At 38.2% G+C, this 27,165-nt stretch overlaps 1 protein-coding gene across 1 annotated transcript in view; it reads left to right on the top strand.

The window, feature by feature from the left end:
- CFTR (CF transmembrane conductance regulator) overlaps positions 1 to 27,165 on the top strand; it is an 86,028-nt gene that overhangs the window by 47,744 nt on the left and 11,119 nt on the right. The window contains exons 15-23 of the mRNA XM_083800058.1: positions 407 to 535; positions 2,883 to 2,920; positions 4,070 to 4,323; positions 5,420 to 5,499; positions 10,422 to 10,572; positions 11,696 to 11,923; positions 13,422 to 13,522; positions 21,457 to 21,699; positions 23,559 to 23,714. Of these exons, the coding sequence (XP_083656184.1) occupies positions 407 to 535; positions 2,883 to 2,920; positions 4,070 to 4,323; positions 5,420 to 5,499; positions 10,422 to 10,572; positions 11,696 to 11,923; positions 13,422 to 13,522; positions 21,457 to 21,699; positions 23,559 to 23,714 (1,380 nt within the window). The remainder of the gene's footprint in view (positions 1 to 406; positions 536 to 2,882; positions 2,921 to 4,069; positions 4,324 to 5,419; positions 5,500 to 10,421; positions 10,573 to 11,695; positions 11,924 to 13,421; positions 13,523 to 21,456; positions 21,700 to 23,558; positions 23,715 to 27,165) is intronic.

Below are 27,165 nucleotides of genomic sequence, written 5' to 3'. Positions count from 1 at the left end.
GGGCATCCACAGCTTCTCTGGGCAAGTGTTCCAGTGCCTCAGCACCTTCACAGTAAAGAATTTCTTCCTTATATCTAACCTAAACCCACCCTCTTGTACTATCCCTGTTCTACTGTCACTGCACTCACTGATAAAGAGTCCTTCCCCATCTTGCCTGTAGGGCCCCCTCTAGGTACTGGAAGGCCACCATAAGATATCCCTGGAGTCTTCTCTTCTCTAGGCTAAGTAATCTCAACTCTCTATGCCTGTAGCCTGAATGCTACAGCTCAATTATTTGGAGTCAGTCAGCAGAGGGAATGACAGCAGTCGTGAGTTAGCAGTAAGAATGATGGCATTCATGTGTCAGTATTTCTCATATGTGGATACTATTATAATTCTAAATACAATCTTATCAATTCTTTGCCAGGAATGCTTTAGTGATGATGCTGAAAGTATGGGTACTGTTACCACATGGAATACTTATTTCAGATACATTACCACCCACAAAAGCTTGGTTTTTGTACTAATTTTGTGTGTGGCTATCTTCGTACTTGAGGTAAGAAAATTTCCTGCTGTCATTTTACTACGATGTTTGTTCAAATTATGTTGTTTGCAATAGAAATATAAAGGGATAAATCAATTTGCTCATGTATGCATTACTTTGTGGCAACTGCTGTTAAAATGATGTTTTTGGATATCATTTTTCTGCTGTTTAGTTGAGCATTGCTCACCAGAGATAGTGATTAGTACATGGTAACAGAAGACCCATCAATTGAAATAACTTGCTGAGTGGTACCATAAATAAGACTTGTTGTCCTGAGCAGGTCTCTTGTCCACATGTGAATAATCTTCCATTTTCCATTAAAAGATATCTTTGCAGATCCCTGGGAGGTTAATAACAATAAGTACTAGAAAACTGTCAAAGAACGCATACATAAATCCTGGAGAATTGCTTTCCAAAATGAGTTATTAGCTTTTCTCCTAGTGAAAGAAGGGTGGGGAGTGAGAATGCCTGTGATGGCATTTAAAGATGGATGAGATGTTCCTGCAGTGTGCAGAGAAGACTTTTTCCAAGTACAGTGGAAAGCACTGTCAGGACACATGTTGAAGAACTTCTGCCTGATCATATGCCTGATCGTGCAAGGCTATTTTCCATGTAATGGAAGTTTCCTGCTTTTTGTGTTGTCTCAATTTAAGAAAGACTTTTAACATATCTACATAATTTTATAGTGTCCTATTTTATGATTAATATCCTAAATTAAGTTTTTTGTTGTTTGTTTGTTTTCCTGAGGGATGGTACAAGTTTAAGAGAAAAGACTGTGAGATTAATGGGATTGCATTCATAGGCCAATTTATAAAATATAATACCATATTCTCTTGACATATTTCAACATAGATTGGAAGAAGAATCCACTAGGAACATAGGACTAGTTTCTGGCTGATTGTGTCAGTGCAGGGTTTTTAACAATTCTCAGTTGGCATTCAAACTTCTACTATCATCATAACTGGAGAACATGATATTCTGACTTTACACGAAAGTTGTGTTCTGGATGACTATATTATTCTTCTGGACCAGAAATAGAGCCTGGAGCTTGAGTCTAGTTTAAGATTCCAAATTTTTAAACCATCTCCAAATGCAAGATTGAGCATTTTAATGTATAGCTGTTCTTATCACATCAGCTTTATTTTCATGGTAGTGGAAAATGGCAGTATAAAGCTACATCAGCAAAGCTAAATGTGAGTTGCAGGGGTAAAGGAAATTTTAACTTTAAGGTACATCAGGTTTATGTTCTATATTTGGTGCACATTTCCAATATCAATTACAGATTTTTGCTTTGAAACTAGACTAAAACCTTTTAAAATAATTTAAAAGCCTCACCTTCTCATTGAAGAACAAATCTGATGACAAAAAATGTATCCATCTAAGTTAAACTCCACAGCGTGACTATTGCTTAAGTAAAAGCAATGTTTAAATTCAGGCTATCATGGTCTTACTCTTTAGTTATTTACTATAAGACCTGCAAAAGTTAATAGTTCCCAAGCTGAAGATGTTAATTATGTGCTGAGGTATTATCATAACACATTCCTGTACCAGTACCATAAAATATATGGTAAGAGGATCCTGGAAACTACATTTAGACTCCTAGAAAAGAAATCATAGGGAGAAAAAGAGCCAGACTGATATGTGGTGGCCTAGATGAAGATTTCCACTGGCTTGGTGGACAGACAAGAAAATGTGTTATAAAAGAAACTTCTGTTGGGCACTGAAGCATCTCACAATAAAAAAAGTTGAATTTCACATTAAAAAACAACAACAACAACAAACACAACCAACCACCCGACCAACAAACAAACAAAAAAAATCACTAAAACAGTTTATGTGTAGAATTATGTAAAACTAGCAATCAAACAAGATCAGACAAATAGATTTATCAGACTTAGGTATCAGCTGGCAAGAACAGCAATACAAGAGCAGAAATGCTAAAGGTTTGATGTTCGTATTTGAATAGCTGCTTTTGAATATATTGGGAAAGAGACGTGCTCTTTTGGGGCTATCAAGAAACATTAGTCTTAAAAACTTAAAATATGTTAAAGTTTACACTGAATGTTCCTTGTCATTAGGAATGCATTAGCAAGCCTTTGGTAATAGTATGGTAAAAAACAATAAGGGAATATTAGAGCCAGATTGTCATACAAGTCTAAATGTACCTTGCTGATGGGATGCGCTAAATGGTTTCTGTGGAGGGAGGAGCAGATCTGACAAGGTTTTTGCTTCAGGGAAGTTTGATTTCCAGCCGTTTCTAATCCTCTCTCTACAAACAATTGTAATGTTAGTGAAAAAAGATAAGTGAGGAGAACATAATGTGACAAGACAAAAAATTGACTGTTTTCTCTCATTACAGGTGGTTGCTTCTCTTGTTATGTTATTGTATTTTCAAACGTGAGTAGTTATGATTGTTTAATGAGGGAATGGGGACTCCTTTACATTGCTTTTCACTGTAAATAATAAATTCTGCCAGAGGTCCATGTGGATAGGCACTAGCTTATATTTAATAAAGTGGTTCTTAAATGGGTGATCAAAATACCTTATGTAGACATTATCTTAAGCTGGTACTTCATTAAGTGCTAACAATTAAATGGTTTGTGCCTTATTACTAGATATGTGGTGATGCACACAAAACAATTCCTGAGTCAGCTCACTCTAGAGATGTGTGGACTTGACATTCCTGAACACGTTGTGGCTCATCACTGTCTTTCACTGGTGCAATATGGGATATTTGCTTAGGAATATTTGAAGTGAACTGTTTCTACGAGACCCTATTCATATAATTTCTTCTGCTCAATTATGAAAATTCCCAAAAGTTGCAGGGTCAAGCAGATGAAGGTTAAAACATGTTGAGCAACAGTATGGCTTTTCCTGGATTAATGATTTTGATCCATATTTTAGTCCTCCAGCACTAAGTCTGTATGTTTGAGCATAGGAAGCATATGGTGATTGAGGTCTGATTTGAGGGGGAATTTTTGCTGATGTCCCCTTAGAGTAAGTCACTAAGGTATTTGATTTTTATTATTTCATAATAATTCACCTTTATCAGCACTTAAGCTATTTTTTTTCTGGTTAACAGAAGTTCTGTGAATGATTAAACGGGCAATAAATAGATTTAGAGTCAGTATATTTTCACAGTGGTTTGGAGAAAACTATTGGAGGATTCATAGTTACAGACCTATGGCTTAATTTTTATCTTTGTAAAAACACTTAATTGCACAACAACAACTAGTTTTAGAAAGTATTACAAATGCACCAGCATCACCAAAGATGTCTGAGGAGAAGAATATGGCAAATATTGCCTTGGCACCTGAACACACACACAGTAACTTTGCCTTGTTGGCACTTGAGGTAGATCAGGATTTATATTTTATATATACATGATATTATTAAAAATTATGGGAAAAGCATATAGCTAATCATTAAAATAATTAAAAAACTTTTTAAACAAATGTTTAAAAACATTGCCGTTTATTAGAGAAAATAAAAGAAAGAAACTTGCAATTTCTGGCAATACATTTATTTCTTATTTCCATCACACAGCACAGCTGAAAAAGTAAATACAACACAACCAGAAAACACTACCAGTGACAATCCCCCTGTGATCATCACCAACACTAGCAGATACTACATGATTTATATTTATGCGGGAGTTGCAGACAGCTTTCTGGCCATGGGAGTCATCAGAGGCTTGCCCCTTGTGCATACACTTATAACAGTGTCTAAAACTCTTCATCAGAAGATGGTGCATGCAGTTCTCCATGCACCTATGTCAGCATTCAACTCTTTGAAAGCAGGTAACTAGGATGGGAACTGATTGACTCATGTATGGGTTTTATTTTAATTAAACAGTTTTTATTCTGTTAAAGGATACTGTTGCTTTCCATTTATATTGTCAGTCAAGCTGAATGGTAAAAGTTTGCTACATAAAGTAATTTGTGAATCTTATAATGAGCTTTGGTTGCACTTTAAGTATGGCATATTTCAGTTGTCAGTTCTCATTCTGAAATATCACCTTCTAAGTTGGAGTATAAAGAGAAAGTGCACTGTTAAAACTCTTAGACAATAAAACCAGAAGAGGTTCTAATGAATAGCCTTTGTTTAAAACTGTGATAGAAAAGATATAGTCAGCTATGTGGTGAGTGACAAGGAGTCAGAAGTGGATGATAAATAGTGCTGTATTTCGTGAGTAGTCCTACTAAAATGTCATAAAACATCAGTTAGTGTGAATAATGGTATTCATATTCAAATTTGTCTCTGGAGTTGATACAGAGTTCATTATATAACTGGTGCAACAAGTTCTGTCTGCTGCTGTACGTGAAATTCCTTTCCCATACTAGTATGCACTTACTGGTGCATACTAGATTAAAGGGAGCATTGGTAAATGGCAATGTAACACAGGGTTTCTTCTTCATTTTCCCATTATATTCTTAATTCTGTTGTTATTTGGTGATTAACACAATAATTCTGCTCAGAAACTAAGATAATGGTGTACAAATTCATACAAATGCTGATATGCAGATTATCTGTGCCTCAGCAAAGTCTGCTGCATAGGAGGTACAGACCTTATGCCTTGTGTCTGTTTCTGTCCTGTTTAATTTTGTTTCTTTGTTCTTATTACATTTTTTTCTGGAGTTTTTCTGATGTTTGAAGAATTGAAACAGACGTTATGAAACCAAATTCATCCATGATGTAGCTCTATTAATCTGTAATGAAATTGTTTGTACTAGAATATAAATCTTGTATTTACCCTTAGTATTTTTTATTCAGAAAACAACAATAACACTTTCTTTTTTTTTTGATTAAGGTAATAAATGTAGGATTTTTAAGGAGTGTTAAAAATGTGTTATTTATTTTTTACTTTTATTTTTATTTTTTTTTCTTAATGCATAGGTGGTATACTTAACAGATTCTCAAAAGATACGGCGATACTGGATGATTTACTTCCACTTACAGTATTTGACCTCATTCAGGTTTGTAGAACAAAAGTTCTAGATTTTGCTCTTATAGCACTGTAAAGTTTCAGTTGTAAATCATGGAAAAGAAATATTAATTATTATTTTAATAACGATGTGATATATCATTTAATCATATTAATAAGAACTAATGACCAGAATCAAATCCCATCACTCTCTTTCAGTCTGTACTTCTGTTTACATAGCTGCTTACCTTGTTAGTCAACTTCATTGCTTCTTTTTTTGAGTTCTTGCCCATTGTCTACCTCCACTGTTTGTGCAAACCACTTGTAAGTACTCAGGTTCAGAAACATTTTTGCCTTGCAGTTCTCTTCACTACAAGTACTCCTGCTGCTTTCCACATTCAGCTCCAAAAGGCATTCCTTGGTTTCTTTCAGTTATCTTTATTCAAGATTAATATTTTTAATGCAATTCCTTTGATTGCATCCAGTCATTTTCATGATATTATCCTCTTAGTCTCTTCTGTTCCCAGTTAGGTAGCATCAAAATTAATTTACCTGTTGTCTTGTTTGAATGTATTTTCATTTTTTCTGTTCTCTTATCTTCTGTTGAAACTCTTCTTGGCCTGCTTTATTTGGAAGTTTCACCCATGATAATATGTTTTCAACTCTCAGTTGGGCAGTTCTGATTTTCCTTTTCCCTTCTTTGTTTTATTGTTCTTTTCTCTTTTCTCTTTTTTCCTCTTTTATTTCCTTTTTTTCTTTAATTGTTTTTCCTTTTTTACCATTTTCTTTTTTTTCCCTTTTTCACTATTTTCCTTTTTTTTTTTTCCCTTTTTCCTTCTTCCTTTGTCTCTGTGATTTAAGCCAAGTCTGCAAGGCATGAGCTAGATGTGTGTGATGAAAGAGAGCTTCAGGAGGAGGAATTCTTTGGAAGAATTTTATGTCTTAAGAGTTGTAGAACTGCAGACTTTCAGACTTTGTCTCTTTTTTTTTGATGGAAACACTTGTTTCCAGCATAATTCATGGGAAACTCCATGCATTGTAGGATCTTGATGAGTTTTGAATGACCTTCCAAATCATTCACTCTGAAGAGAACACTGATGAAATACAGAGAGAAATTCCAGTGTTTTTCAAGGAGGCTGCCTTTGTTTGCTCCTAATCCTGCCTATTCTGAGACTCTGTGGCCCTATATGGATCCCAGAACCCCTCAGTAGCACTAATGCTACAACACCAGCTTTTCCTCAAATAGAGCTAGCTCCTGGAACATTTTAAAAATAAAATGAAAATTATCCATGGCACTTCTGTTCTTCTCTACATTTATGTAGGAAATATGCAAGTCAGGTTTATTTGTCACAAACACTGTGCTGCACAGTCTGCTTGACTCCATCTGTGAGTTTGCTCTGATTTGCAGTCCTTACCAACATGATGATCTGTTCAAAACCAAGTCCCTTTCCCTATATCTTCGTCAGTAATTGATAAATTTGCCTTGTGACTTTAGAGAGGACAGTGCAGCTCTACCTTAAGAGGTTCAAGAAAACTACAGCACTACTTTGTGCCCACCTGAAGTCATGAAGCTTTGCTGAATCAGTATACATGGACACTGAGAACTTCTCTGAGTTGTTGATGTCATCTTCAGTGCAATCAGGATTCACTGCTGTCTTTTCTGCTGTGGCTTTTTTGTTTCTGATGTTTTGGATCTGCCATGGAGGAGATATTCCAAACCAATTTTTGTTAGTCTGTCTCTGTGTCAAACCATGTACAAGAAGCTGACTAGTTTGTCAGGTTTCAATGATAAGGAAAGTCCCTAGATTTGGCTTTTCTGTTCTGATGCCTTTCAGAAGCTAACCTATAGTCTAAGGTCTCATAGGTATACCTCAGTCTCCTAAGTCTCAACTGCAGAGGTTCTTGGACATGCACCATAAGCCACTCTGTCTTCCCCCACTCTTCTGGAGAAGATCATTGAACCTACCCACTGTCTTGAACACTTTTTACTAGTCATCCCCTATAAAACATTTCTGTTAGACCTCTGTAGATTCAGACTTGTTTGGCAGCTTCTGACTTCCAGGGACGCTGCAATAAACAATGTCAGATTAATCTGAAAGATACAGAGAAGTTACATGTACGACTTTCTCTTTATATGCTGATTATCACAGTCACAGGATGGTTGATGTTGGAGGGGACCTATGGACCTAGGGCCTGGGACCTCTCCAATCCTTCTGCTCAAAGCAGGGTCAACTGCAGCCATACTGGATTTTGGATATCCACATGGGTGAAGACTCCACGGCTTCTCAGAGTGACTTGTTCCAGTGTTTGACCATCCCATAGTAAAAAAGTTTTTATGTTTAAGTGGAATTTTGTAAATTTTGACTTGTGCCCATTGCCTCTTGTCTTTTCAGTGGGTGACACTGAGAAAAGTCCATCTCTGTCTTCTCTACTCCACTCCAAATACCTGATGACATTTAAATATACATAAATTATAAAAATATTTTTTATAAATAGAGATTAAATACCATTACGTATTTATACAAACTGCTAAAATCCCTCTGAGCTTTCTCTACTTGAAGTTAAACAATCCCAAGTCTCTCAGTCTGTCCTCATATGTGAGATATTCCAGTCCTCTATCACCTTCATGATCTTTCACTGGACTCAATACAGTATGTCTGTATGTCTCATACTGGAGAGCCCACTCCAGTTACTGTCTCACCAGTGCTGAAGAGAAGGGGGAGATCACTTTCCTTGACTTTCAGGCAATGTGGCCTTCTTTGCTGCAGGGATGCATTGCTGGCTCATGGTCAGCAGGACCCACAGAACCTTCTGTGAAAAGTCGGTCTCCGACCTGTACTGTGGCTTGTGGTTATTCCTTCCCAGGTGCAGAGATCTACAGGAAAAAAAAGACTTCTAAGTCTATTGGGATGCCCAAATCCAAGTCTGATGGAGATGGAAAGTTGCTGTCCGCTAGCCTTCAGTTTATGGTTGCCTAAGTTTGTCATTGGGATATGCAAATGAATTCTGAGCTTTTCCCAAGAATTTGGCACAAAATTTTAGAGCTGGTTCTCATTCCCTCTTCTATGAGAATGAGATGACTCACATGACTCTCATATTTAAGGACACTGCTTCCTTCTTTGTTGCAGCAGTGGATGTCATGATACATTTTTTTCTTAGGACTTTTGTGGGCATTAGACATATCCTCCTTTTACGGATGATGGTTCTTCATCCAGGATAAATGAGGCCCCAGGATTTCTCTTCAGTCACTGAGATACACCCAGCTATGCAAAAAGGAAGAAAACCTACTAATTTTACACCAATTGCAAGAGAGAGCATGTGTGATGTGATGTTTTCTCTGACAGCCATCTGGCCTGCTTCCATACATTTTGAGTATGAGTTATAGCCAGCTAATGACTGCAGTAGCATTGCAACCAGCTTAAACATCTATCTGTCTTCTACCAGTGCAGGTAGAAGACAGGAGGGGTCTTCTTACAAGGGGGTCATAATTTTTTGGAAATCCTTCATATGAGATGCTGTTAGCACACATTGGTATTCCCTAGGGTTTAAATATATATATATATATCTCATATAATATATATATTTCATATATATATAATATATATAAAATAAGTTTTGAGACTCACTCAGAAAATCATAGTGAACTCACTGGGCATTTATAGCTATGGTCTTGACTGTGTTTCCCCTAAATTAATAAACCACCATTGGTTAACCAGTTTGGCTGCTGCAGTCGTTGCCACTCTGGATGCTGGCTGAGTTGCTGTCTCTACCACCAGCTGTGACTTCCAAAATGATGACACAGAGGAAGCACTGGAACATGTCTCCTGGTCTGGCCTCCATTCCAGTCCTGAAAGCTCAACCTCTGTGTATCTGCTTGAGCAGGGGTTGAAGCAAGTAGGCTCCAGAGGTCCCTGCCAATCTCAGCCATGCTGTGGTTCTGTGAGCTGGTCAGTTACAGTGATGTTTCAATGTGATATTCATCTTTGTCAAAATTGTCCATTTGCAGTTGTTTTCAGATGATAAGCTTGCAGATTGAAGTAGTTGTTTAGTGTGAAAGGTAACACTCTTATATAAAGCAGACTTTTGCTATTCTGCATACATGGATGTATCTGTTTTTCACCAATTCAGGTATAAGACAGAAACAGCCCTAGTGCTTAAGATGTTTCCAGAGTAAAGACCAAGACCTGATTTAGCTAATTTACCTGATTTAGAGCTACTGAGGATGAGGTCTTAGGAGAATGGTAGTACTTTCTGGTGGGTTAAATAGATTAACTCTGGAATGATTTTTTTTTTTCTGTTTGAGTCTTATGTCTCCTTAAAACATGTTTGTTTGTTTGTTTTCCCTTCTAAGTAATACCACAAGTTCTCTTACGACTTATCTCCTGTCTTCTGATCAGAATGACTATAATCACTAGTTTCATATGTAGGTTACAGTCCCTGGAACAGGTGCTGATGTACTATTTCCCATTTTTTCTAATCCTCAGAAAAAATGATTGTCCCAGAATCTGCAGGAGACTGGGTCTCAGTTTCTGACAATCTAGCACACCTAGCCTAGGAAAGACAGGGACAGCTTCAGTAGGCCTGGGAGGTGGCTGCAGATACAGCAACTATCATTCTTACAATTTTAACTGGAGAGTGAGTGCATAGTTTTTTTTTTGTTTTTTTTTTTTTTTTTGTTTTGTGTGTGAGTGTGGCTTCATAATTTAGAAGTTTGCAATACTGGCTGTACTACAGAAAACATTTCTTCTGTGTATTAGAAAAGATGACAGCCATTCCTCTAGGTCATAGATCTGGTCTCAGTTATTCTTGATCTTTTCACAGAGGCTTGTTCTCAGCTGCAAGTCGTACTTAGGTTAGCATTTTGTGGTTCTCAAAACAATACACAGTTGCCATGGGAAGGAGATTCATCATCAATCTCTAGTCTGTCAAATGACAAGTTTACTATATCAATAGTATTTTTCTTTCATTCTACAGTTAATACTGATTGTGATTGGCGCTATAACAGTAGTCTCAATATTACAACCCTACATCTTCCTGGCATCAGTGCCTGTGATAGCAACCTTTGTTGTGTTAAGGGCATACTTCATCCACACTTCTCAGCAGCTGAAACAACTGGAATCTGAAGGTATGAGCAGCAAAATTGGTAGACTCCTAAATCTGCAACAAATCAATTGAGAAGTGATTCACCCTTTCACCTCTTCTTTGCCTTTTCTCTTGTAAGATGCTATTGTCTCTGCGAGTAGAACACATATCTCCTTAAAAGCACTGCTGTTACTGATCCAGCCAATACCGAGTGCTCTGCTGCCAAAGAGCGATGGAGAAGACCTATTTAAAGCTGGGCTTTATCACCACTGCAGCTGAAAACAAATAAAGTCCTGACATACAGTTTTTTGATAGTAAACTTAATGTGAAAAAATGTGGTCAGGCTTTTTATGTGCGCCAAGAGTTTCTTTCTTTATAAGAAAAAAATTCAATGTCTGTATATTTCTTTTATGGCTGCATATAATTCTTATTTCTGAATAAGTTATTTGACTAAATTTCTTCCTCTCCCCCTACTATGAGACTAACGTGTGCCCAATAAAATGGAAAAAATGATTCTGAAGTGTGGGTTTGCAGATCAGGACTGTGGTCTGGCTTTACAGAAAACTGGCAGATCCTCAGTTAGTTATTTGTGAATCTTAAACACTGATGATCATCTTCACTTTTACTCATGCATAACTCAGAAGCTCCTCAGATATAAATTTAAATTTGTTTAATGTTCACAGAGATCCAGCACTGTCTCACCACTTTAAACAGATCATGCAAAATCTGCTTAAAGTTACCACCGTGTCAGTAGAGTGGAATCCAGGGCACTAAAGTACTCTAGCTGCGCTAAGCAAACAACAACAAACGGCACAACCTTTACGTGACGGAGTTTGCAGAACTGTAGGAATTCATTTTGGCTGGGGAGGAGCCTTCTTTCCCTTGTGACATCTTACAGCAGACCAGGAGTTTCCCCAAGTAACATGCCAAATATGAGGAATTAGAAGACGCATTCAGTGTCTTCCTGGCTTGCCAGTGAATGGAACTTCAACCCATTCCCACAGATGCTGTTGTTGTATATCCTGTGCTAGGATTACTTAATATAAATTAAACCAATGACAATAGTTACACTGCTGAGAGTTAAAGCACAGGGCTGTGTATTTTTGTTACATCAAAGGTATTTTCTTACAAGTGTTTATGATGTTTCTTATTTAAACACTTTACAGCTCGGAGTCCAATATTCACACATCTTGTTACAAGCTTAAAAGGACTATGGACGCTGAGAGCCTTTGGGCGGCAGCCGTACTTTGAAACCTTATTTCACAAAGCTCTGAACCTACACACAGCAAACTGGTTCCTCTACCTGTCAACGCTGCGTTGGTTCCAGATGAGGATAGAAATGATTTTTGTTGTCTTTTTCAGTGCTGTGGCATTCATCTCTATCATAACTACAGGTACAGTTAACTTTACTGGAATACTGAAATGCAAGTCTTGCTTCTGCTCAACAGCTCAGCTGTAGACACTTCTGATGGAAATACATCATTGTATATTCCAGCATACATTGGACTCACTGATTTAAGTATGTCAGAAAACGGAAAATATGATTTACTTAAAATAGAAATTAAACAATATTGTGTGCAATCTGCTGTTGCAGAAGACTCATAGAAAGGATTAGTTTGCAAATAATATCTGAGGGGCCAGAACTTTCTTTTCTTGACTATGATTGCTATAAAAGTAGTCTTGTGGCTTCTAAACCACATTAATGTAACCACATGAGTGTACCGAAATGTTTGGATGGTGATTACCATGTGTATAGCTTGAAGTTTTTCAGTAAATCAAGGTTAATATTCCTCTCATTTTGCAAATGGCTGAGTAAGACATGGTAAGTTTTAATGATCTCTTAAAACCGCATCAATAGCAGAAGTACTCATTCAGTTTTCTAATTCCCACCCACTGACTTTTTTCCTGATGTGAAGTTTTGCAAATTCCATTCAAAATACCCATCAAAATGAGATAAGACAAAAGAGAAAGGCTGTATACCTTACTGTCTTGCTCGTATCTGAAATGCTGTCTGTGGCTGGGCCAGGTGAAGCCAGTCTTTGGCAAGCAGAGTAGGAGCTGAGAATTCCCAATGTGTCGGAACAGTTCAGTTTTGTAGAAAAACTCGGCAGGTTTAGCTACAAATAAATTTTAATACAATTTTTAATTCAGTATGCTTTCATTATGTACGTTTTTTGTTGTTGTTGCTGTTGTTGTTTTTAAATCTTCATTCTCTGGCAGTATACTCCTTTTCCCCAGTTTTACACGGAACTTTTTGTTCAGGATCTGGATATAGTTTCACTGCTATGACAGCTGATGAACAAGGAGTTGCTGATTTTGTGAATGAGGTTTTTTATTCTAACAACATCCAAATGTAATTTGATCATATTTCAGTGTTGAGAAGGAATTATATAAAAGTGCACATTTCATCCAATATTGTATAGCGTATGAAATATTATCCTCTGTTTACTGTACTGGGAGCTCTCATGACTTTTGGAAGGGAAAAGAAAAAAACACATACTTTCTATATGAAAATATGCATCTACAATACTTTTGTTACCTAGGAGACTTTTAATTCCTCTAAAATTCATAGGGAAACAATATTTCATCTCCCCTTTTAGTTTTTTATTTTGAAGACCTAGTAGTTTTTTTTTTAATTTGTTCCTGTTTTTATTTGGAAAACTGACATATTTTTTTCTTCATTTTTTTCAGGAGTTTGATGACTAAACTGTGAATCTTTTTGTATAATCAACAAACCCATGTTTTCTGCATCAAATAAAAGAGAGAATTTGAATATGTATTTTAAGATGTTATATGTATCTTATGTATTGTATATGGTATATCCATATTAATTTTCTGATCTCTATTAGCTTTTTATTTGCATATATATTGAATATATGTTTCTCTCTGTAGGTGATGGACCAGGCCGAGTTGGCATTATTCTTACTTTAGCCATGAACATCATGGGAACCTTGCAGTGGGCAGTAAACTCAAGCATAGATGTGGATAGCTTGGTAAGCATAAATTGTGCTGTGCTGTGCTCTGTTTGTGTTGAGAAATTGCCTTATTTTGTTGATTGTGGATGTTCACTGAGTTATTATCAGACTTGTATGTCAATCAAATGTGTCAGGGAAATTCTCCTTATACCTTTTGCAGCTACCTACTGGCTTTGGCAAAGCACAAGCCAAGTTTTTCTATGATCAGAAATGCTCCTGGACTAGAAGAGAGAACAGCAAATACTTGCATTTAAGGATTCAGATTGCATATGTAGCAGTGATGGGAAAACTTCGGAAAGACTTGGCATTTTGTTATGGTTATATATCTAACCAAACCTTACTTGGTCCACTTAAGTGCTTTGCACAGCAGATCATAATGAATGTGTTTAAGTTCCTTTCATGCAAAATCAATAGTGATATACATTTTTCCTAGACTTCCTTTATGGTCTTTTTCTGGTTTTGTTTAAAATAACCTATGAAACAAGGCTTTGGAGTTGTTCTTGTTTATCTCTTTAATTTGTGTATTTAGTTCATTAGTTAGGATTGACTTTTAAGGCAGAATATTTCACATGGTCAATTCATCATCACTTATTTGTTGAGATGTGAGAGGCAGACAGGAAACTCATAAAAGAATACATTTGTTCCTGCAGTTTTCATCATGCATGAGCTTAAATGTATGAAAGTTTCGTATGTTATTTTTGAATTTAATAGTTACACTTCAGGCATTCTAGGGTTCATTTTGGACAGAAGAATTCTTCCAACAAAATTCAGAAGTCATATAAACTGTAATTACATCTATTAAAAATTGTGAGAAAAAAAATATCTCCCACATCCAGTCATACCCCCTCTGAATCCTAAATTAGCTTCTCAAGCCAACCATTTTGGCACTGGGAAACAAATAGCTTTTACAGCAGATCTTGGAGACCATTAGATCCTGATTAGCTGAAATGAGTTGTTTAAAAAAGAAACGGGGCAGACAGTGACAGTGAGGGAATATTTGCTAGTTCAGCATTTCTTTAAATAAGTGATTCAACTACCCTCATCCTGAAGGAAATCCTTAAGAGCGCTAAAACTGGGAATTAACCACTTACAACATCTAATCTCTTGTTTACGTGTATGATTAGTGATAGTCCAGAAAGCTGACTGCCATTCAGGGACACATTTTTTCCCTATCCACCAATTGTTTTAAGATGATTCTTCCTTGGGTTGTTAGAACAGCCTGTCTTGAAGGGCAAGCAATTTGTGCAAGAGTTTGTTTGCCATAACTGCAAGAGGAGCTGAACTGCAGCTCTGTGACCAATACAAAGTAAAACATGCCATTGGTAAGGCGTGATGGTGACAGTAACATTCAGACAACTCTCTTGTATAGTATTTTAGCCCCATAAGGCATAACGTTATCATTTGAAATACAACAATCTGTATGAGAATTATGTTTAGTTATTATACTGGTTAATGCAAACTGATGGCATTTCACACAAGAGCAACTGAAAATCTTACTGTAGGATTCGGAGGGTGCTGGACACACTAGTGTTTTAATAAAGAAAAACATCTTTTCTAAAACATGCTGATGCTAAAGTGTCATCCATTAATAGCAATATAAAAGTAAATTAATTCCCTTTCCCCAGCAAAAGAAAGTTGCAATTTGCCTTAGGAGTTTGTGAGTTCTTTTCCCTATATTAAGACAAACCAGAGTGCTGGAGCACTGGTTCTATTAATGACAGTCTCCTAAGTTGCCTCAGTTTATAGACAGATGCTCTGGACTTGTTTTGGCACCACCCCCATCCCATGGATGTTTAAGTATCCCAGGTGCCAGGCTGATAGATATTCCTGTTTTTCCTGACATTCAAAAGCTGCTTTTGTGTTTGAGGAAATAAGAACAGCTTCATGGTTTTGAGGTAATACTTCTTCACTGGGTGATGCAGATATATGATTTTCTACACTTTATATTGTCTATATTTCAAACTCCCCCCCTTTAAAGTCTTTTACAGTCATTTGGTTAAAGCCTGGCGTAGTGCTCTGTTTTGGTTATATTTCTCCCAGGGGGTACTCCAAAGCCCCCCACAGGACCTGATTGGCAAGAATTGACATATCTCCTTGTGCCTCCAGTTACACATATGCACACGCTGCTCTCAATGACATTACTCCTGCCATTCCTTGAGCAGCTGTGACATCCATGCTTACCAGCCGGCACACGAGTGTGCCTGAGTACTCACAGTTGTAGGTGGTGTCTTCGGTTGTCATATAAGCTGGTGTTTTCTGCAAGGGGTTGAAACCCATCGCTGATGACACAGCTGCTGCAATTAGTACATAACATTAACCTCGTGCTGATTTTTTCTTTTACAAAATATGCAAGATATGGGACATTTGAGAAATAAGTGCAGACAAAAGGATAAGAGGGTAGGAGAATAGGTAAACAGGATCGTGTGAAGAAGGAAAAAAATGTACTAGAAGAAATACTGGCCAAAGAGACTGGTAGGTGGCAAATTTGACTTAATTTCATGCAGCCTCCTTCTAGGGCTTTCTGTGATGCTGGCATACATTTTCAAGCAATGCGAGTTTCTAGATTCTGGATTTTTGTTTTACATGCACAGATATACTCTTCTTTGAAGTGATTTCTGTTGAACTTTATTTGGCTCTAGCTGAAAAATCCCCATTGTCTTTTAATACCCCATAATGGTTTCGGCATTTTGTTCTCTCAACTCCTGATACTTTATCTGCTCGTTTTCTCCTTTTTTTTTTTTTTTTAAACATATGTTGGTCACTCTGACAACTATCCATTGTTTCATTTAAAGCTACCAGTTAGGCTAGATTTATCTCCTCACTTTGATCATTTCTACTAAAACCCCTTTAGCTGGTTTTCACTTTTTTTCTTATCCCAACAGGCAGTCTCGTTATATATATTATATATAATTTTTTTTTTCTCCATAAGGAAATAAAAAACAACTTTTTCATTAAATGATGCTTTCACAGATAAGCATTGGCTAGTCCCAGTGGAATGTTAATGCTTATAGCCTCCTCTTTCACTGATGTGTATCCTGCAATAACAGCACTAAAACTGGGAAGGACAATTCCTTTTATCAGGGAACAAGAAGTTGCCATGCTTTCACTGTTGCCAAGATCACTCATGTAAGAAGATATAAAAAGAATCCCCAAAAGAGATATTAAAAACACACTTGCTAAACTTCATAGTGCCCCATCCTGTACACCACGATGTTGAAGAATTATAGTGCATGGTACAGAAGTGAACCAAAGAAAAAAATAGGATTGTGAAAAATAATGTTGCTTTTACAGCTGGTTTTCATGCTTTTATTTTTCCATGCTATTTCTCTTTGAACCTGTTTAATTGGTAATTTTTAACTAGGAAATGATCACAATATTCATTTTACTATGGTCATCAGAAAACCTGAGAATACTGTTAGTCTAGTAAAACTTTAAAAATTAAATACTTGACTGTATAATCTGCATGAGAGTGACAGTTCTCAAAATGAAGGGTTGGTCATCTCGAAGGGCACAGAATCAATAAGAATCTGTGAGAACATTTTCTTTTCTGTCTGCAAAGCAATATGAGAAAGAGTAAAAATATCATCAGAAGTTTGAACTAAGTATTTCAATTTTGCAGTTTGGAAGAGGATTATATGACCTGTAAGTGCAGCCAAAACATAACAGTAAAATATAAGAAACCTTAGTAATAACATATGGTCTGTCTGCACCGACCCAGTTTTCACAGTGACTAACTGCGCATTTTTTATTTGTTTGTTTGTTTTTCACAACTTGAGCCATTGGACATTTTGTGGATGGCCTGTTTTTGAGGGGATGGTGTGTGCTACACTGTTGTTAAACACTGTGCCTATCTGGTTTGGAGAAAGTAACTACTCTTTCTAGCAGAAGAATATAAGGCCTTATGAAATTAATAGTATTAGATTACTTGTAAAAGAATTACTTCTTCCACATTCTGGAAACATAGGTTACATAATTATATTATGAATTCTCATCCAACGTTAAGAAGAGTTTAAGTGATATTAATGAGAAAATTAGAATTTGTAATGTTATTTGTAATGTTATTAAAATTTCAGTAAAATACAATTAGGCAAGGCTTAAAATAGTGTATTATGCTCTAGACATTTTTAGCTGAAAGTAGTAAATATACTCTTTTATTCTAAAGCATTAGTTGGAGAATGTGAATATAGCAGGTAAATTGCTGATAGGAATAATGGATAAGAAACTTGCTGTCATCTACATTCTACCTGTCATTATGAATGACAGAAGATATCTACCAGTGGAAGGAAGAATGGATATCATTGTAAAATGTTGCTGACACTTATGCTGAATTCTGCCCAGATCTAAATCATAATGCAAATTACAGAATCGGGAAAGCATCCTTCTGAATTGATTTAAAGTATTAAGTTGTCTAAAATACCCTCAAGTGTGAAGTGATTGATAAATCTGTCAGGGGAACTTCGAAATAGAGATTAAACTTTCTGTTATAAGATAAGGCTTGTTGGCCAGATGTCTTACTAGCAGATTTTAGCTATTGTTTAGTAGTAGGATCTTCGGGGCACTGACAGAAGTTCATTGCTCTTGACAAAGCCAGGAAAGAAGATGCAGTATTTCTGAAGCTGTGATATTTCTAAAAATATAAGATTTCTGGTTAAAAAAAAAAAAAAAAGTACTATATAACATCAACTAAAATAAATGCACGGTGTTCGTTGTGGGGGTTTACTAAATACAGTCAGACAGGAAAACAATCATCAGTCTCGTCCAAGGTCCTTCTGTTTGTATCACCAAAATGAGATGACATTCAACTGTCAACATGATGATTACCATGCCTTTCCATCTTGCACGCTAGTTGAGATGGAAATTGTGATCAATAGGCTTGGGTGTTAGCATGCCTTTCAAAACTTCTGTCACAGTTTTGTTTCAAGGTGATGAGAGATGTAAGCAATTTTCCTAATAGTTCCTGGTATTATTTATATTTGCTTCCAAATTGAAAATCCACCTAACAATATTTCAATCTGGATCGAAGAGCAGGAAGGAATGATAATACATCAAGTAGCATGAGTTTACAGAGGGAATACAAAAACATTTTAATAAGGTCAAAGATGTACAAAGGGATTTCCATAATGTCTTTAAAGAGAGAGATCTGGGAGTACAGATTAGAGAACAAATGCTAATAATAAGGCCCAAATAGTCCTGGATGCAGTACCAATGTGTGTATATATTTACTTACTTATTTTGTTAAAGACTTAATGACCAATAAGAATTGACACTGTCTTATAGCTTAATCTTGCTTTCAAAAGTAAAATTTTGGCAAAATAAAGACTGTAGTTAATTAAGTTAGGTGAACTAAAGTGCATAGGAACCTGGTTGTAGAAGAAACTCATGTCTTCTTGAAGTGAGGGATTGGAATTTGTTTCCTGTATATCATGGGAATAGCAGTAGGAAATTACGGAGACTCTAAAACCACTGGGATTAGCAACATTCTCTGGAAGCATATTGGTAACGACAGTCTCCACAGAACCAAAACAAGCTATGCATTGGAGATCAACAAGCATAAAGAGAAGCACAACTTGACAAAATCAGAGTTAGATTTGCAAATGGCCCAAGCTTTAGATAAATATTTGGTCTCAGTTTTCAGTAATGACAGTGTTTAATATTGGGAGTCGGAATTGGAGTGGAAGGTAGGAATGGGATTTATAATCTCTGAACGGGAAATTACATGCAAAAAAAACAACAACACCAAAAACAAACAAACAAAAAAACCCAGCCTAGTTGTAGTTGCATAATGCAAGTAAGCACCTAAGGTATAATCCTGGTCTCCCTAAATTTCCTGTGCAGTCAGTGGAGAGTTACATACATCACCAGTGAGTTGGTCCATCTAAAAGTGGAGTCTTTAACTAAACGTGATTGGGCTCTGCAGTTGGGCATTTCAGTTAAACCTGTAAAACTGGGCTGGAATAATGCAGATCAACGCACCCAGACTGGGTGGCACTGGACCCGGTTCAGAGTTCACCGCAGAGTTCAGAAAGGACTGTCTGAGAAGCTGGAGATCTAGTAACTGCTACTTCAGATGAACCCACCAGCCCGGCAGTGGTGGCACATGACAGAATAACAAACGGTACTTTCAGTTGAGAAGGAGAGATTAGAAGTCACTGATGCCACCATCAGTTTGTTAGTCCAATGGCAGGATCTTCAGAAACTAGTTTGAAGAAGTAAGCAAAGATGTAGTGCTTACAGAGGGAATAAACTCAAGTTTGCTGAAATTAGGTTGTGTCAGACTAACCTGATAACTGTGTTTGATGATTTATTTTCCAGACAAAAGTAATGCAGTAGATCTGATCTGATCTGTCTTCTGGAAAGCATTGGCTCTAGCTCTGTTTCAGAAATTATGTAAATGAAGGGAGATCAGGATTATTACAAAACTGTAAACTAGTTAATGAATTGGATAGAAAGGAAGTGGCATTAAGCAGTAAGTATTAAGCTGTAGACAGGCTACTCAACAAAGATTAGGTTTGTGACTGAGCTAGTTTTAATCTTTTTTTTCTAATGCTCTCAACAAAGGAAAAAAAAAATTGTGTTGAAGAAATCTGCCAAAGGCACAAAGCTGAAGGGCAGTGTCAGCACAAAGAACACTGAGAGTTAAAAGGTATTAGGTGACCTCAGATGACAAATATGAAACAGATTTCAGTAAACAAAGTGCAAAGGCTTAACTTAGAGACTGCTAAGAATAACCTCTCTTGTAAGTAAGGATCTCTTCAGTTAGAAATGCCTGAGGTGGAGGAAAGCTTGGCCGACCACTGCTTGATCAAAGGATGACTGTAAGATGTGATTGTGAAGTAAAGAATATGTGTTGAGATATGGTTAATATAGGTAGGAAAGTATCAATGCATCTGTACCACGTCCCTGTAAACATCATTCAGAATGCTGTATATGTTCCGATCAGACAGGAAAGATTAATTTCAAGTGGGATGTCTGGAGAAAGAGAACGTATGTTAAGAAAGAGGCTTAAACCTGGATTTTCTTTAGTCCTGGAGAATAAAGGGTGACTCGATCTGAGATGGCCCTCCACAAATAGGTGGGGAATGCAGCTAGGAAAAAAAGAACTGTTTAGAATTTAAAATTTAAAAATGCCCAAGAACAAACCTGCCCATAGAATTAAAAGTATGTTTTATGATGGCCTAAGCAGTGAAGTTCTCATGAAGGAGATGAATTAACTGTCTATTAACTGATACTTGACGCATTTATAAAAGATTGTGTATGAGATAAGGAGGATCCCTTCTAGTCCCGTGCTTCTTTGAAAATTCACCAAGACAGCTATGAGCAGATAGCAACTTGTGTCTGAAGTCCATGAACTACAGAACTTGATAACTTCACATAATATGCACAATTACATATGTAAAAATAATTATGATGGAACTTCCTTGCATTTTTTTTCTAAAAATCTGTAGATAATCTCTCAGAAATATTAAAATGATGTCTGATGACCATACTCTTTACTTGATCATAAAGCTTTGCAGCTTTCAAATTCCATGCATTCTGCTGATCTTTGAAGATTAATCATTATTCAAAGAAATTCAGTTTTCAGACAGGGCAACGCCCTACAGGATGAAGGAGTTGAAGACTCCAGGATTTCTTTCACGTTAATAGTTCGCTTTCGTGTATACAGTTCATCTGCAGTTTTCACAATACATTATAAAGGAAAACAACAACAACAACAACTATTGTGTCCATTTTAGAATAAAGCAAGTGGAATCACATGCTTGGCCAGTGTTGTGAGTACAAGAGAAACAGAATCTAGAGCTCTATAAGAGAAGTAGCCTACCTTTTAAAATTATATCACAGTATAACTTACATAGAAAAGAGACTCACTGTTCTGGCTAGGAATTAGGAATAATTTAATTTTGTTTTGTTTGATAACTAAATATAATTAGAATACTGTTTGTTTTGATTCCTAGATGCGGTCTGTCAGCCGAATATTTAAATTTATTGACATGCCAACAGAAGAGATGAAAAACATTAAGCCACAGAAGAATAATCAGTTTTCAGATGCCCTTATAATTGAAAACAGGCATGCAAAGGATGGGAAGAACTGGCCATCCGGGGGCCAAATGACTGTGACGGACCTGACGGCCAGATACGTTGAAGGAGGAGCTGCCGTCTTGGAAAACATTTCCTTTTCAATAAGTTCAGGGCAGACGGTGAGGCACTGCTTTGTTGTCTTTGATCTGACTTCTATTAACTATTGAGGTGTCATTATAAACCTATTTATTGACTCAGTAAGTTTTTGTAAATGGAAACATGAAATTATTGAAGAACAGAACAAAGTAATCATCAAAATCACCTGAATGACAGAAATGTCTGAAAAAGAGCTCATCTGTAGGATTATTAGCTATGGACAAAAATCGTAAGGAAAATCATTAATGGCTTAATTATCCTAGAAGTCTTTAAGCTATTTACACCTCAGTGAAGCATGGTGAGGGTGTTTGAGCAGAATAAAAATGTAAAATATATATGCAGCAGTTCTCCAAGTCCTCTTGCAGTGCCTGAAGCTTGTCTCCTTCTCCTCCTGTGGACAGGGAAGTGTGCAAGTGAGCACAGATGCTGGGGGCAGACTGACCCAGGTGGAACAGGGCACGAAAGAATACTGGCCGGTGTGCCAAGGGTATCAACGCACCAGCGGCTCGGCGGTCAGAGGGGTGTTCCACGGGTGCTGTAGGCTATGCCAAATTATTATATAGCAAACAATAAACAGTTCTATTCTTTAAAAGGTTTACAACCCCCTAGCTAACCTTTGTGCAGATTTTGTGCAGTCTTAACTGATCTTGTGGGGTTACATTCAAGAAAGAGCTCTCTTTTCAGGGCAGCATTTAGGCAGGTGTTGAACACTCTGCTTGAGGTTCACACTGAAGTATCATCCCCAGCAGGGTGGAAAGAAAGACTTGCAAGATCTCCTGCGCTTCAGCTGTATGGATGAAGAGCCAATTTTAACTCTGTCACCTAGATGAGAAAACAGGTTCAGCGACAATGCCCTGGCCTTGCCATGAGGCAGCTCTAAGCTCCTAGTTTGAATAGCACCAGACTCTGCCAGATTTCATAGATCTGTATTAGTTTACATGAACTGAATATTTCATCTGCTAAGTTTGAGGGCATCAAAACGTTGATACGAGGGGTCTGACTTCTAGTAGCACCATCCTGAAACCACTCTGCCTTCGGAGAAAAGGCAACCTGTGATTCCTGGAGTTTGGAGGTGTGGGTGCTGCTGCAGTGTGGTTGATTTACTTCCTGGAAAATCCATTGAAGCAGAGGAGCAATGGGAATGAAAGATACTTTTGTACTGTACAGAGGAGGGGCAGAGCAATTAAAACAAAGATCCTTTTACGATGACTATGATTTAGACATTTTATCCAATTCCACTGATGAACCCTGCACTTACAGGTAATGCGTCCAGAATTGGAGCATGCTCCTTAAACTGAAGAGGATTTGTCTCTGTCCTATAGGGAAGCAAGGGAAAAACAAACATGAAAGGGGAGAGCTCTCATCTGCTGAGGTTGCTGGTGACACACAACATAGACCTTTGCTTGTCTTGTTTGGTCTGAGGCACTGCGATGCAAAGGATGCCAGGCAGCAGGAAGAGTCCTCACCTCACCTTCACATTTATATTGTCATCATACAAACACAGCCCATACTTGGGGCCCACCATTCAGATTAGCTATATAAAATCCAGCTATTGAAAAAGTCAGTATCGCAGCTTTGGCTGGTGGTTACAGAATAAAAAATAATATATAAACAAATTTCTGTCCTTTGGCTAAGCATAGACTAATGAATTTTCTTCCCTAGTTAATTCTGAAGGTTTACACCAGCAAAACAGAGCCTGGTGCAGTGTTTCATTCAGCCCTTGGTGTAGGCTTTTATCATTCCCAAATGAATGACATACACCATCCCACTGAGATCTTTTTGGGTTGCTCTCCACTGCTAAGATTTCTAAGTGTCGCTGCCTTGGGCTGTGGTTAATATGTGAGCAGGATTAAGTGTTTGCTTTTATGAATTTGCATTGCAGGTGGGCCTTTTAGGAAGAACTGGTTCAGGAAAAAGCACTTTACTTTTTGCATTTTTAAGACTGCTGAATACAGAAGGGGATATCCAGATTGATGGCATCTCCTGGAACACAGTCAGCTTGCAGCAATGGAGGAAGGCCTTTGGAGTGATCCCTCAGGTAATGAAAATATTTTATAGGCAGCAAAAGGGCAATTGTGTGCCTTTATTTTCATTGATTGTATATCCATATACATGAAGTTACCTTTAGGCTGAAAGGTAGTTGTTTTATGATAAGAAGTAGAAAAAAAAAAGGCAAAGATTTTGTGAAAAGGGAATTTGGAGGGATGGAAGTGATAATTTGCAGAAAATGCTACATTTTGAGAATTTCTGTTACTCTTACAAGAACTCGTCTGAAAATGAGAAGTTACACTCAAACAAAAGTGTTCAGAGCCTGCTTATCTCTTTGCCTCTGAAATGGTTCACGTTGATTCAAAATAAGATAGTGCCACCTAAAGAAAAAAATACAGTCAGTGGTGCTCTTACCTCCTGTTTTATAACCATCATGTTTTATGTTTAGTGTGTGAATACTATACATTAGTTATTTTCTTTGATAGGCTAGTAGCAGAACTAGTCATTAACTGATCCTCAAGTTGGAATCCTCACTTTTTTAGCTGTCATCTCTTATTACCCTGTCATGGTGCACGTAAAAGGGGACATGTAATGCTATCTATGCCTGCAGGACTTCTGGCATGTGGGAAGTAAAATAATTTCTTCCCTGTGGAGTTCCAGAGTCATGCCCCGAAATTCATAGAACTACATAATGGTTAGGGTTGGAAGGGACCTTAAAGACCATGTAGTTCAAATCCCCCTGCCATGGACAGAGACACCTCCCACCAGACCAGGTTGCTCAAGGCCCTATCCAGCCTGGCCTTGAACACTTCCAGGGATGGGGCATCCACAGCTTCTCTGGGCCTCACCACCCTCTGATTGAAGAATTTCTTCGTAACATTATCACTTCTCCTATCACTACACTCCCTGACACAGAGTCCCTCCCCAGCTTTCCTGCAGGCTCCCTTTAGGCATCGGAAGGCCACTGTAAGGTCTCCCCAGAGCTTTCTCTTCTTCAGGCTAAACAATCCCAACTCCCTCAGCCTGTCTTCATAGCAGAGGTGCTCCTGTCTCTGACCATCTCTGGACTTGTTCCATGCCCTTCTTGTGCTGGGGGCCCCAGAGCTGCACACAGTACTCCAGGTGTGGTCTCACAAGAGCAGAGCAGAGGGGGAGAATCACCTTCCTCACCTTGCTGGCCACGCTGCTTTTGATGCAGTGCAGGATACGGTTGGCTTTCTGCACTGCAAGCGCACATTGTTGGCTCACGGTTTTTCATTCACCAGTACCCCCAAGTGCTTTTCTACAGGGCTGCTCTCAATCCACTCATTGCCCAGCCTGTATCTGTGCTCGGGATTGCCCCAACCCAGATGAAGGACCTTGCACTTGGCCTTGTTGAACCTCATGTTGTTTGCACAGGTCCACCTCTCAAGCCTGTCAAGGTCCCTCTGCGTGGCATCCCTTCCCTCCAGCACATCACCAGCATCATTCATCTTTGTGTCATTCACAAAGTTGCTGAGGGTGAAGCAATTCCCCCAAAGGCAGCAATTTTTAAGCACTTTGGCCTTGCCAGAGCAATCCCTTCCTTCACTGCCAGCTACACCAGGCAGTCACTGCTCAGGTTCTCCTCCCAGCCCAGCTCTGCCCACCAGGCCGAGCCTAGCTGGCCAGGCCTTGCTTGGCTGGCTGCCCCGTGGCAGCTGATCTGTCACCCTTTCTTCTCTGCTCTGCAACTCTTTCATTTCTGTCTAGTCCTGTAAACTTATTTTTTTATTACTTCTGGTTCAGTGCTGTCAGCATGACTTTTGGGTGCAAGCAAGAAAAACAAGTCACCCTTTCAGGTCAAGGTAGCTGTGCTGCAGATTGTAAATACACCTGTGTCTAGATTGGCAAAGATTGCCTTGATGGTTTAGTTTGTAGAACAGGTATGTTATATGACTTGTTGAAGGGTGCTTTTGTGAGAGTAAGTTGTCTCCATTGGGAAATTTTTGTGACATAGTGTAACTTTCTGTGTGAGAAGGGGCTTCCCTGTCTCTCCCATAATCATCATTTTGCTTTCACCTTTTTCTTCCCTTTGGGATGTGGGTGCCCAGCCAGGTTTCTGTTTTCCATCTCCAGCTCGCCTTGGGAATGCATGAGCTGAAGAGAAAACTGAATGCTTTGTAACTAGTAGCCTTGCGGTCACAGTGAAAACTATGTTTAATAATTCCCATAGCTGAGAACTCTCTACAGAATCACTGATGGTATTGAAAACATCACTCTGTAGCCATCAGCCAAATGTGAGAAATGTTAATTAAGTGAGCAATGTAACTTGCTCTTCTGCTAGTGAGACACATTGTTTGTTGTTAAAGTTACACATTTAATTCGGTTTGGAAGTCCATGATACATGGATCAATGCCAAAAAATCTCAGCCCTGTGTTCTCTGGAAATCACGAGTTGCCAGTCTGTTTCCGTGCTTCGTTTTGCAGCTTCTGTCCAAAACTCTTTCTGAGGAACCTCACATTGTACCTCAAAAGCTCCCACATACAGAATGAAATAGTGTTTTCACCAGTATTTTCCCAGCAAGGAAGAGAAATTACTTATGCCTTCCGCCTTTCCCAGCAGAACAAAGAGTGCCTTTTGTTCTCTGCCATTCACCTGCAGCTTCAGAATGGAAAAAGAAAAAAAAAAAAGAGAAAGTCACCTTTCGTTTCCTGGGAGGCTGGCCTATAACAACACATGGATGTTCACAGCCTCAGGAGAGAGGCTGCACTAACAACAAGAGAACGGAGCTAGTTTGACCTGAGGCATGCTTCCTCATGAAAATTTTCCAGCGTTGTTCTTCTCCACCTAAATTTTGTAATTTGAAGGAAAAAAAACCTTTTCCTCCATAGGAATGTCATCAATAGATGTCTGCATAGCACCTACAGTGTCCTAACAGCGGCACATACTGCACTCTGCTCCAGGCAGGAGGTGCTGAAAGAGCCTGAGAGGCAGTCAGGGCTCACACTGAGCCAGAGCAAAGGCAAAGATCCATCTGCTCCTTTCAGTATATCAAATGCAGCTGTCAGTGCACGAACTGGTAAATCACATAAAACAAGTTTCCTGGAGCACCCACAAGGAAGTTCCTTCCTGCACCTCATCAAAGGCTGGCGCTGGTTAAGCACAGCCTCGACCACAGCTCTGCTCCTACAGGATGTTTGTAATTCTCATGTAAAACAGTAACTCAGCGATAACAGGCTGCTGGAAGCACAATCACAGCCCATCATCCCTTTTTACGGGCAGCCCTTTCTGATGCTTCTTCCACAAGACTTTCCCCACCACATTTCCAGCGTGTTTGGTGAGGAAAGCCAGCTGCATCCAATTTCATCACACTGAAGCGCTTTTGCATACTGGTCCTCAAGCAGATTATGTCCTGAAGTATTTGATGGAGCTAGGTTGATGAAAAAGCCTTCAGAAATTTGGCTTTGAAGGGAGAACAAGAGATCTAGAGCCAATTTCCCATTAAAACAAAAGAGGAGAAACCTGAGATCCATAAGGTG

Source organism: Anser anser, assembly GCF_964211835.1.
Source record: "Anser anser genome assembly, chromosome: 1".
Classification (NCBI taxonomy): domain Eukaryota; kingdom Metazoa; phylum Chordata; class Aves; order Anseriformes; family Anatidae; genus Anser; species Anser anser.
The sequence above is the reverse complement of the archived record's forward strand: the minus strand, read 5'-3'. Positions and strand labels throughout refer to the sequence as shown.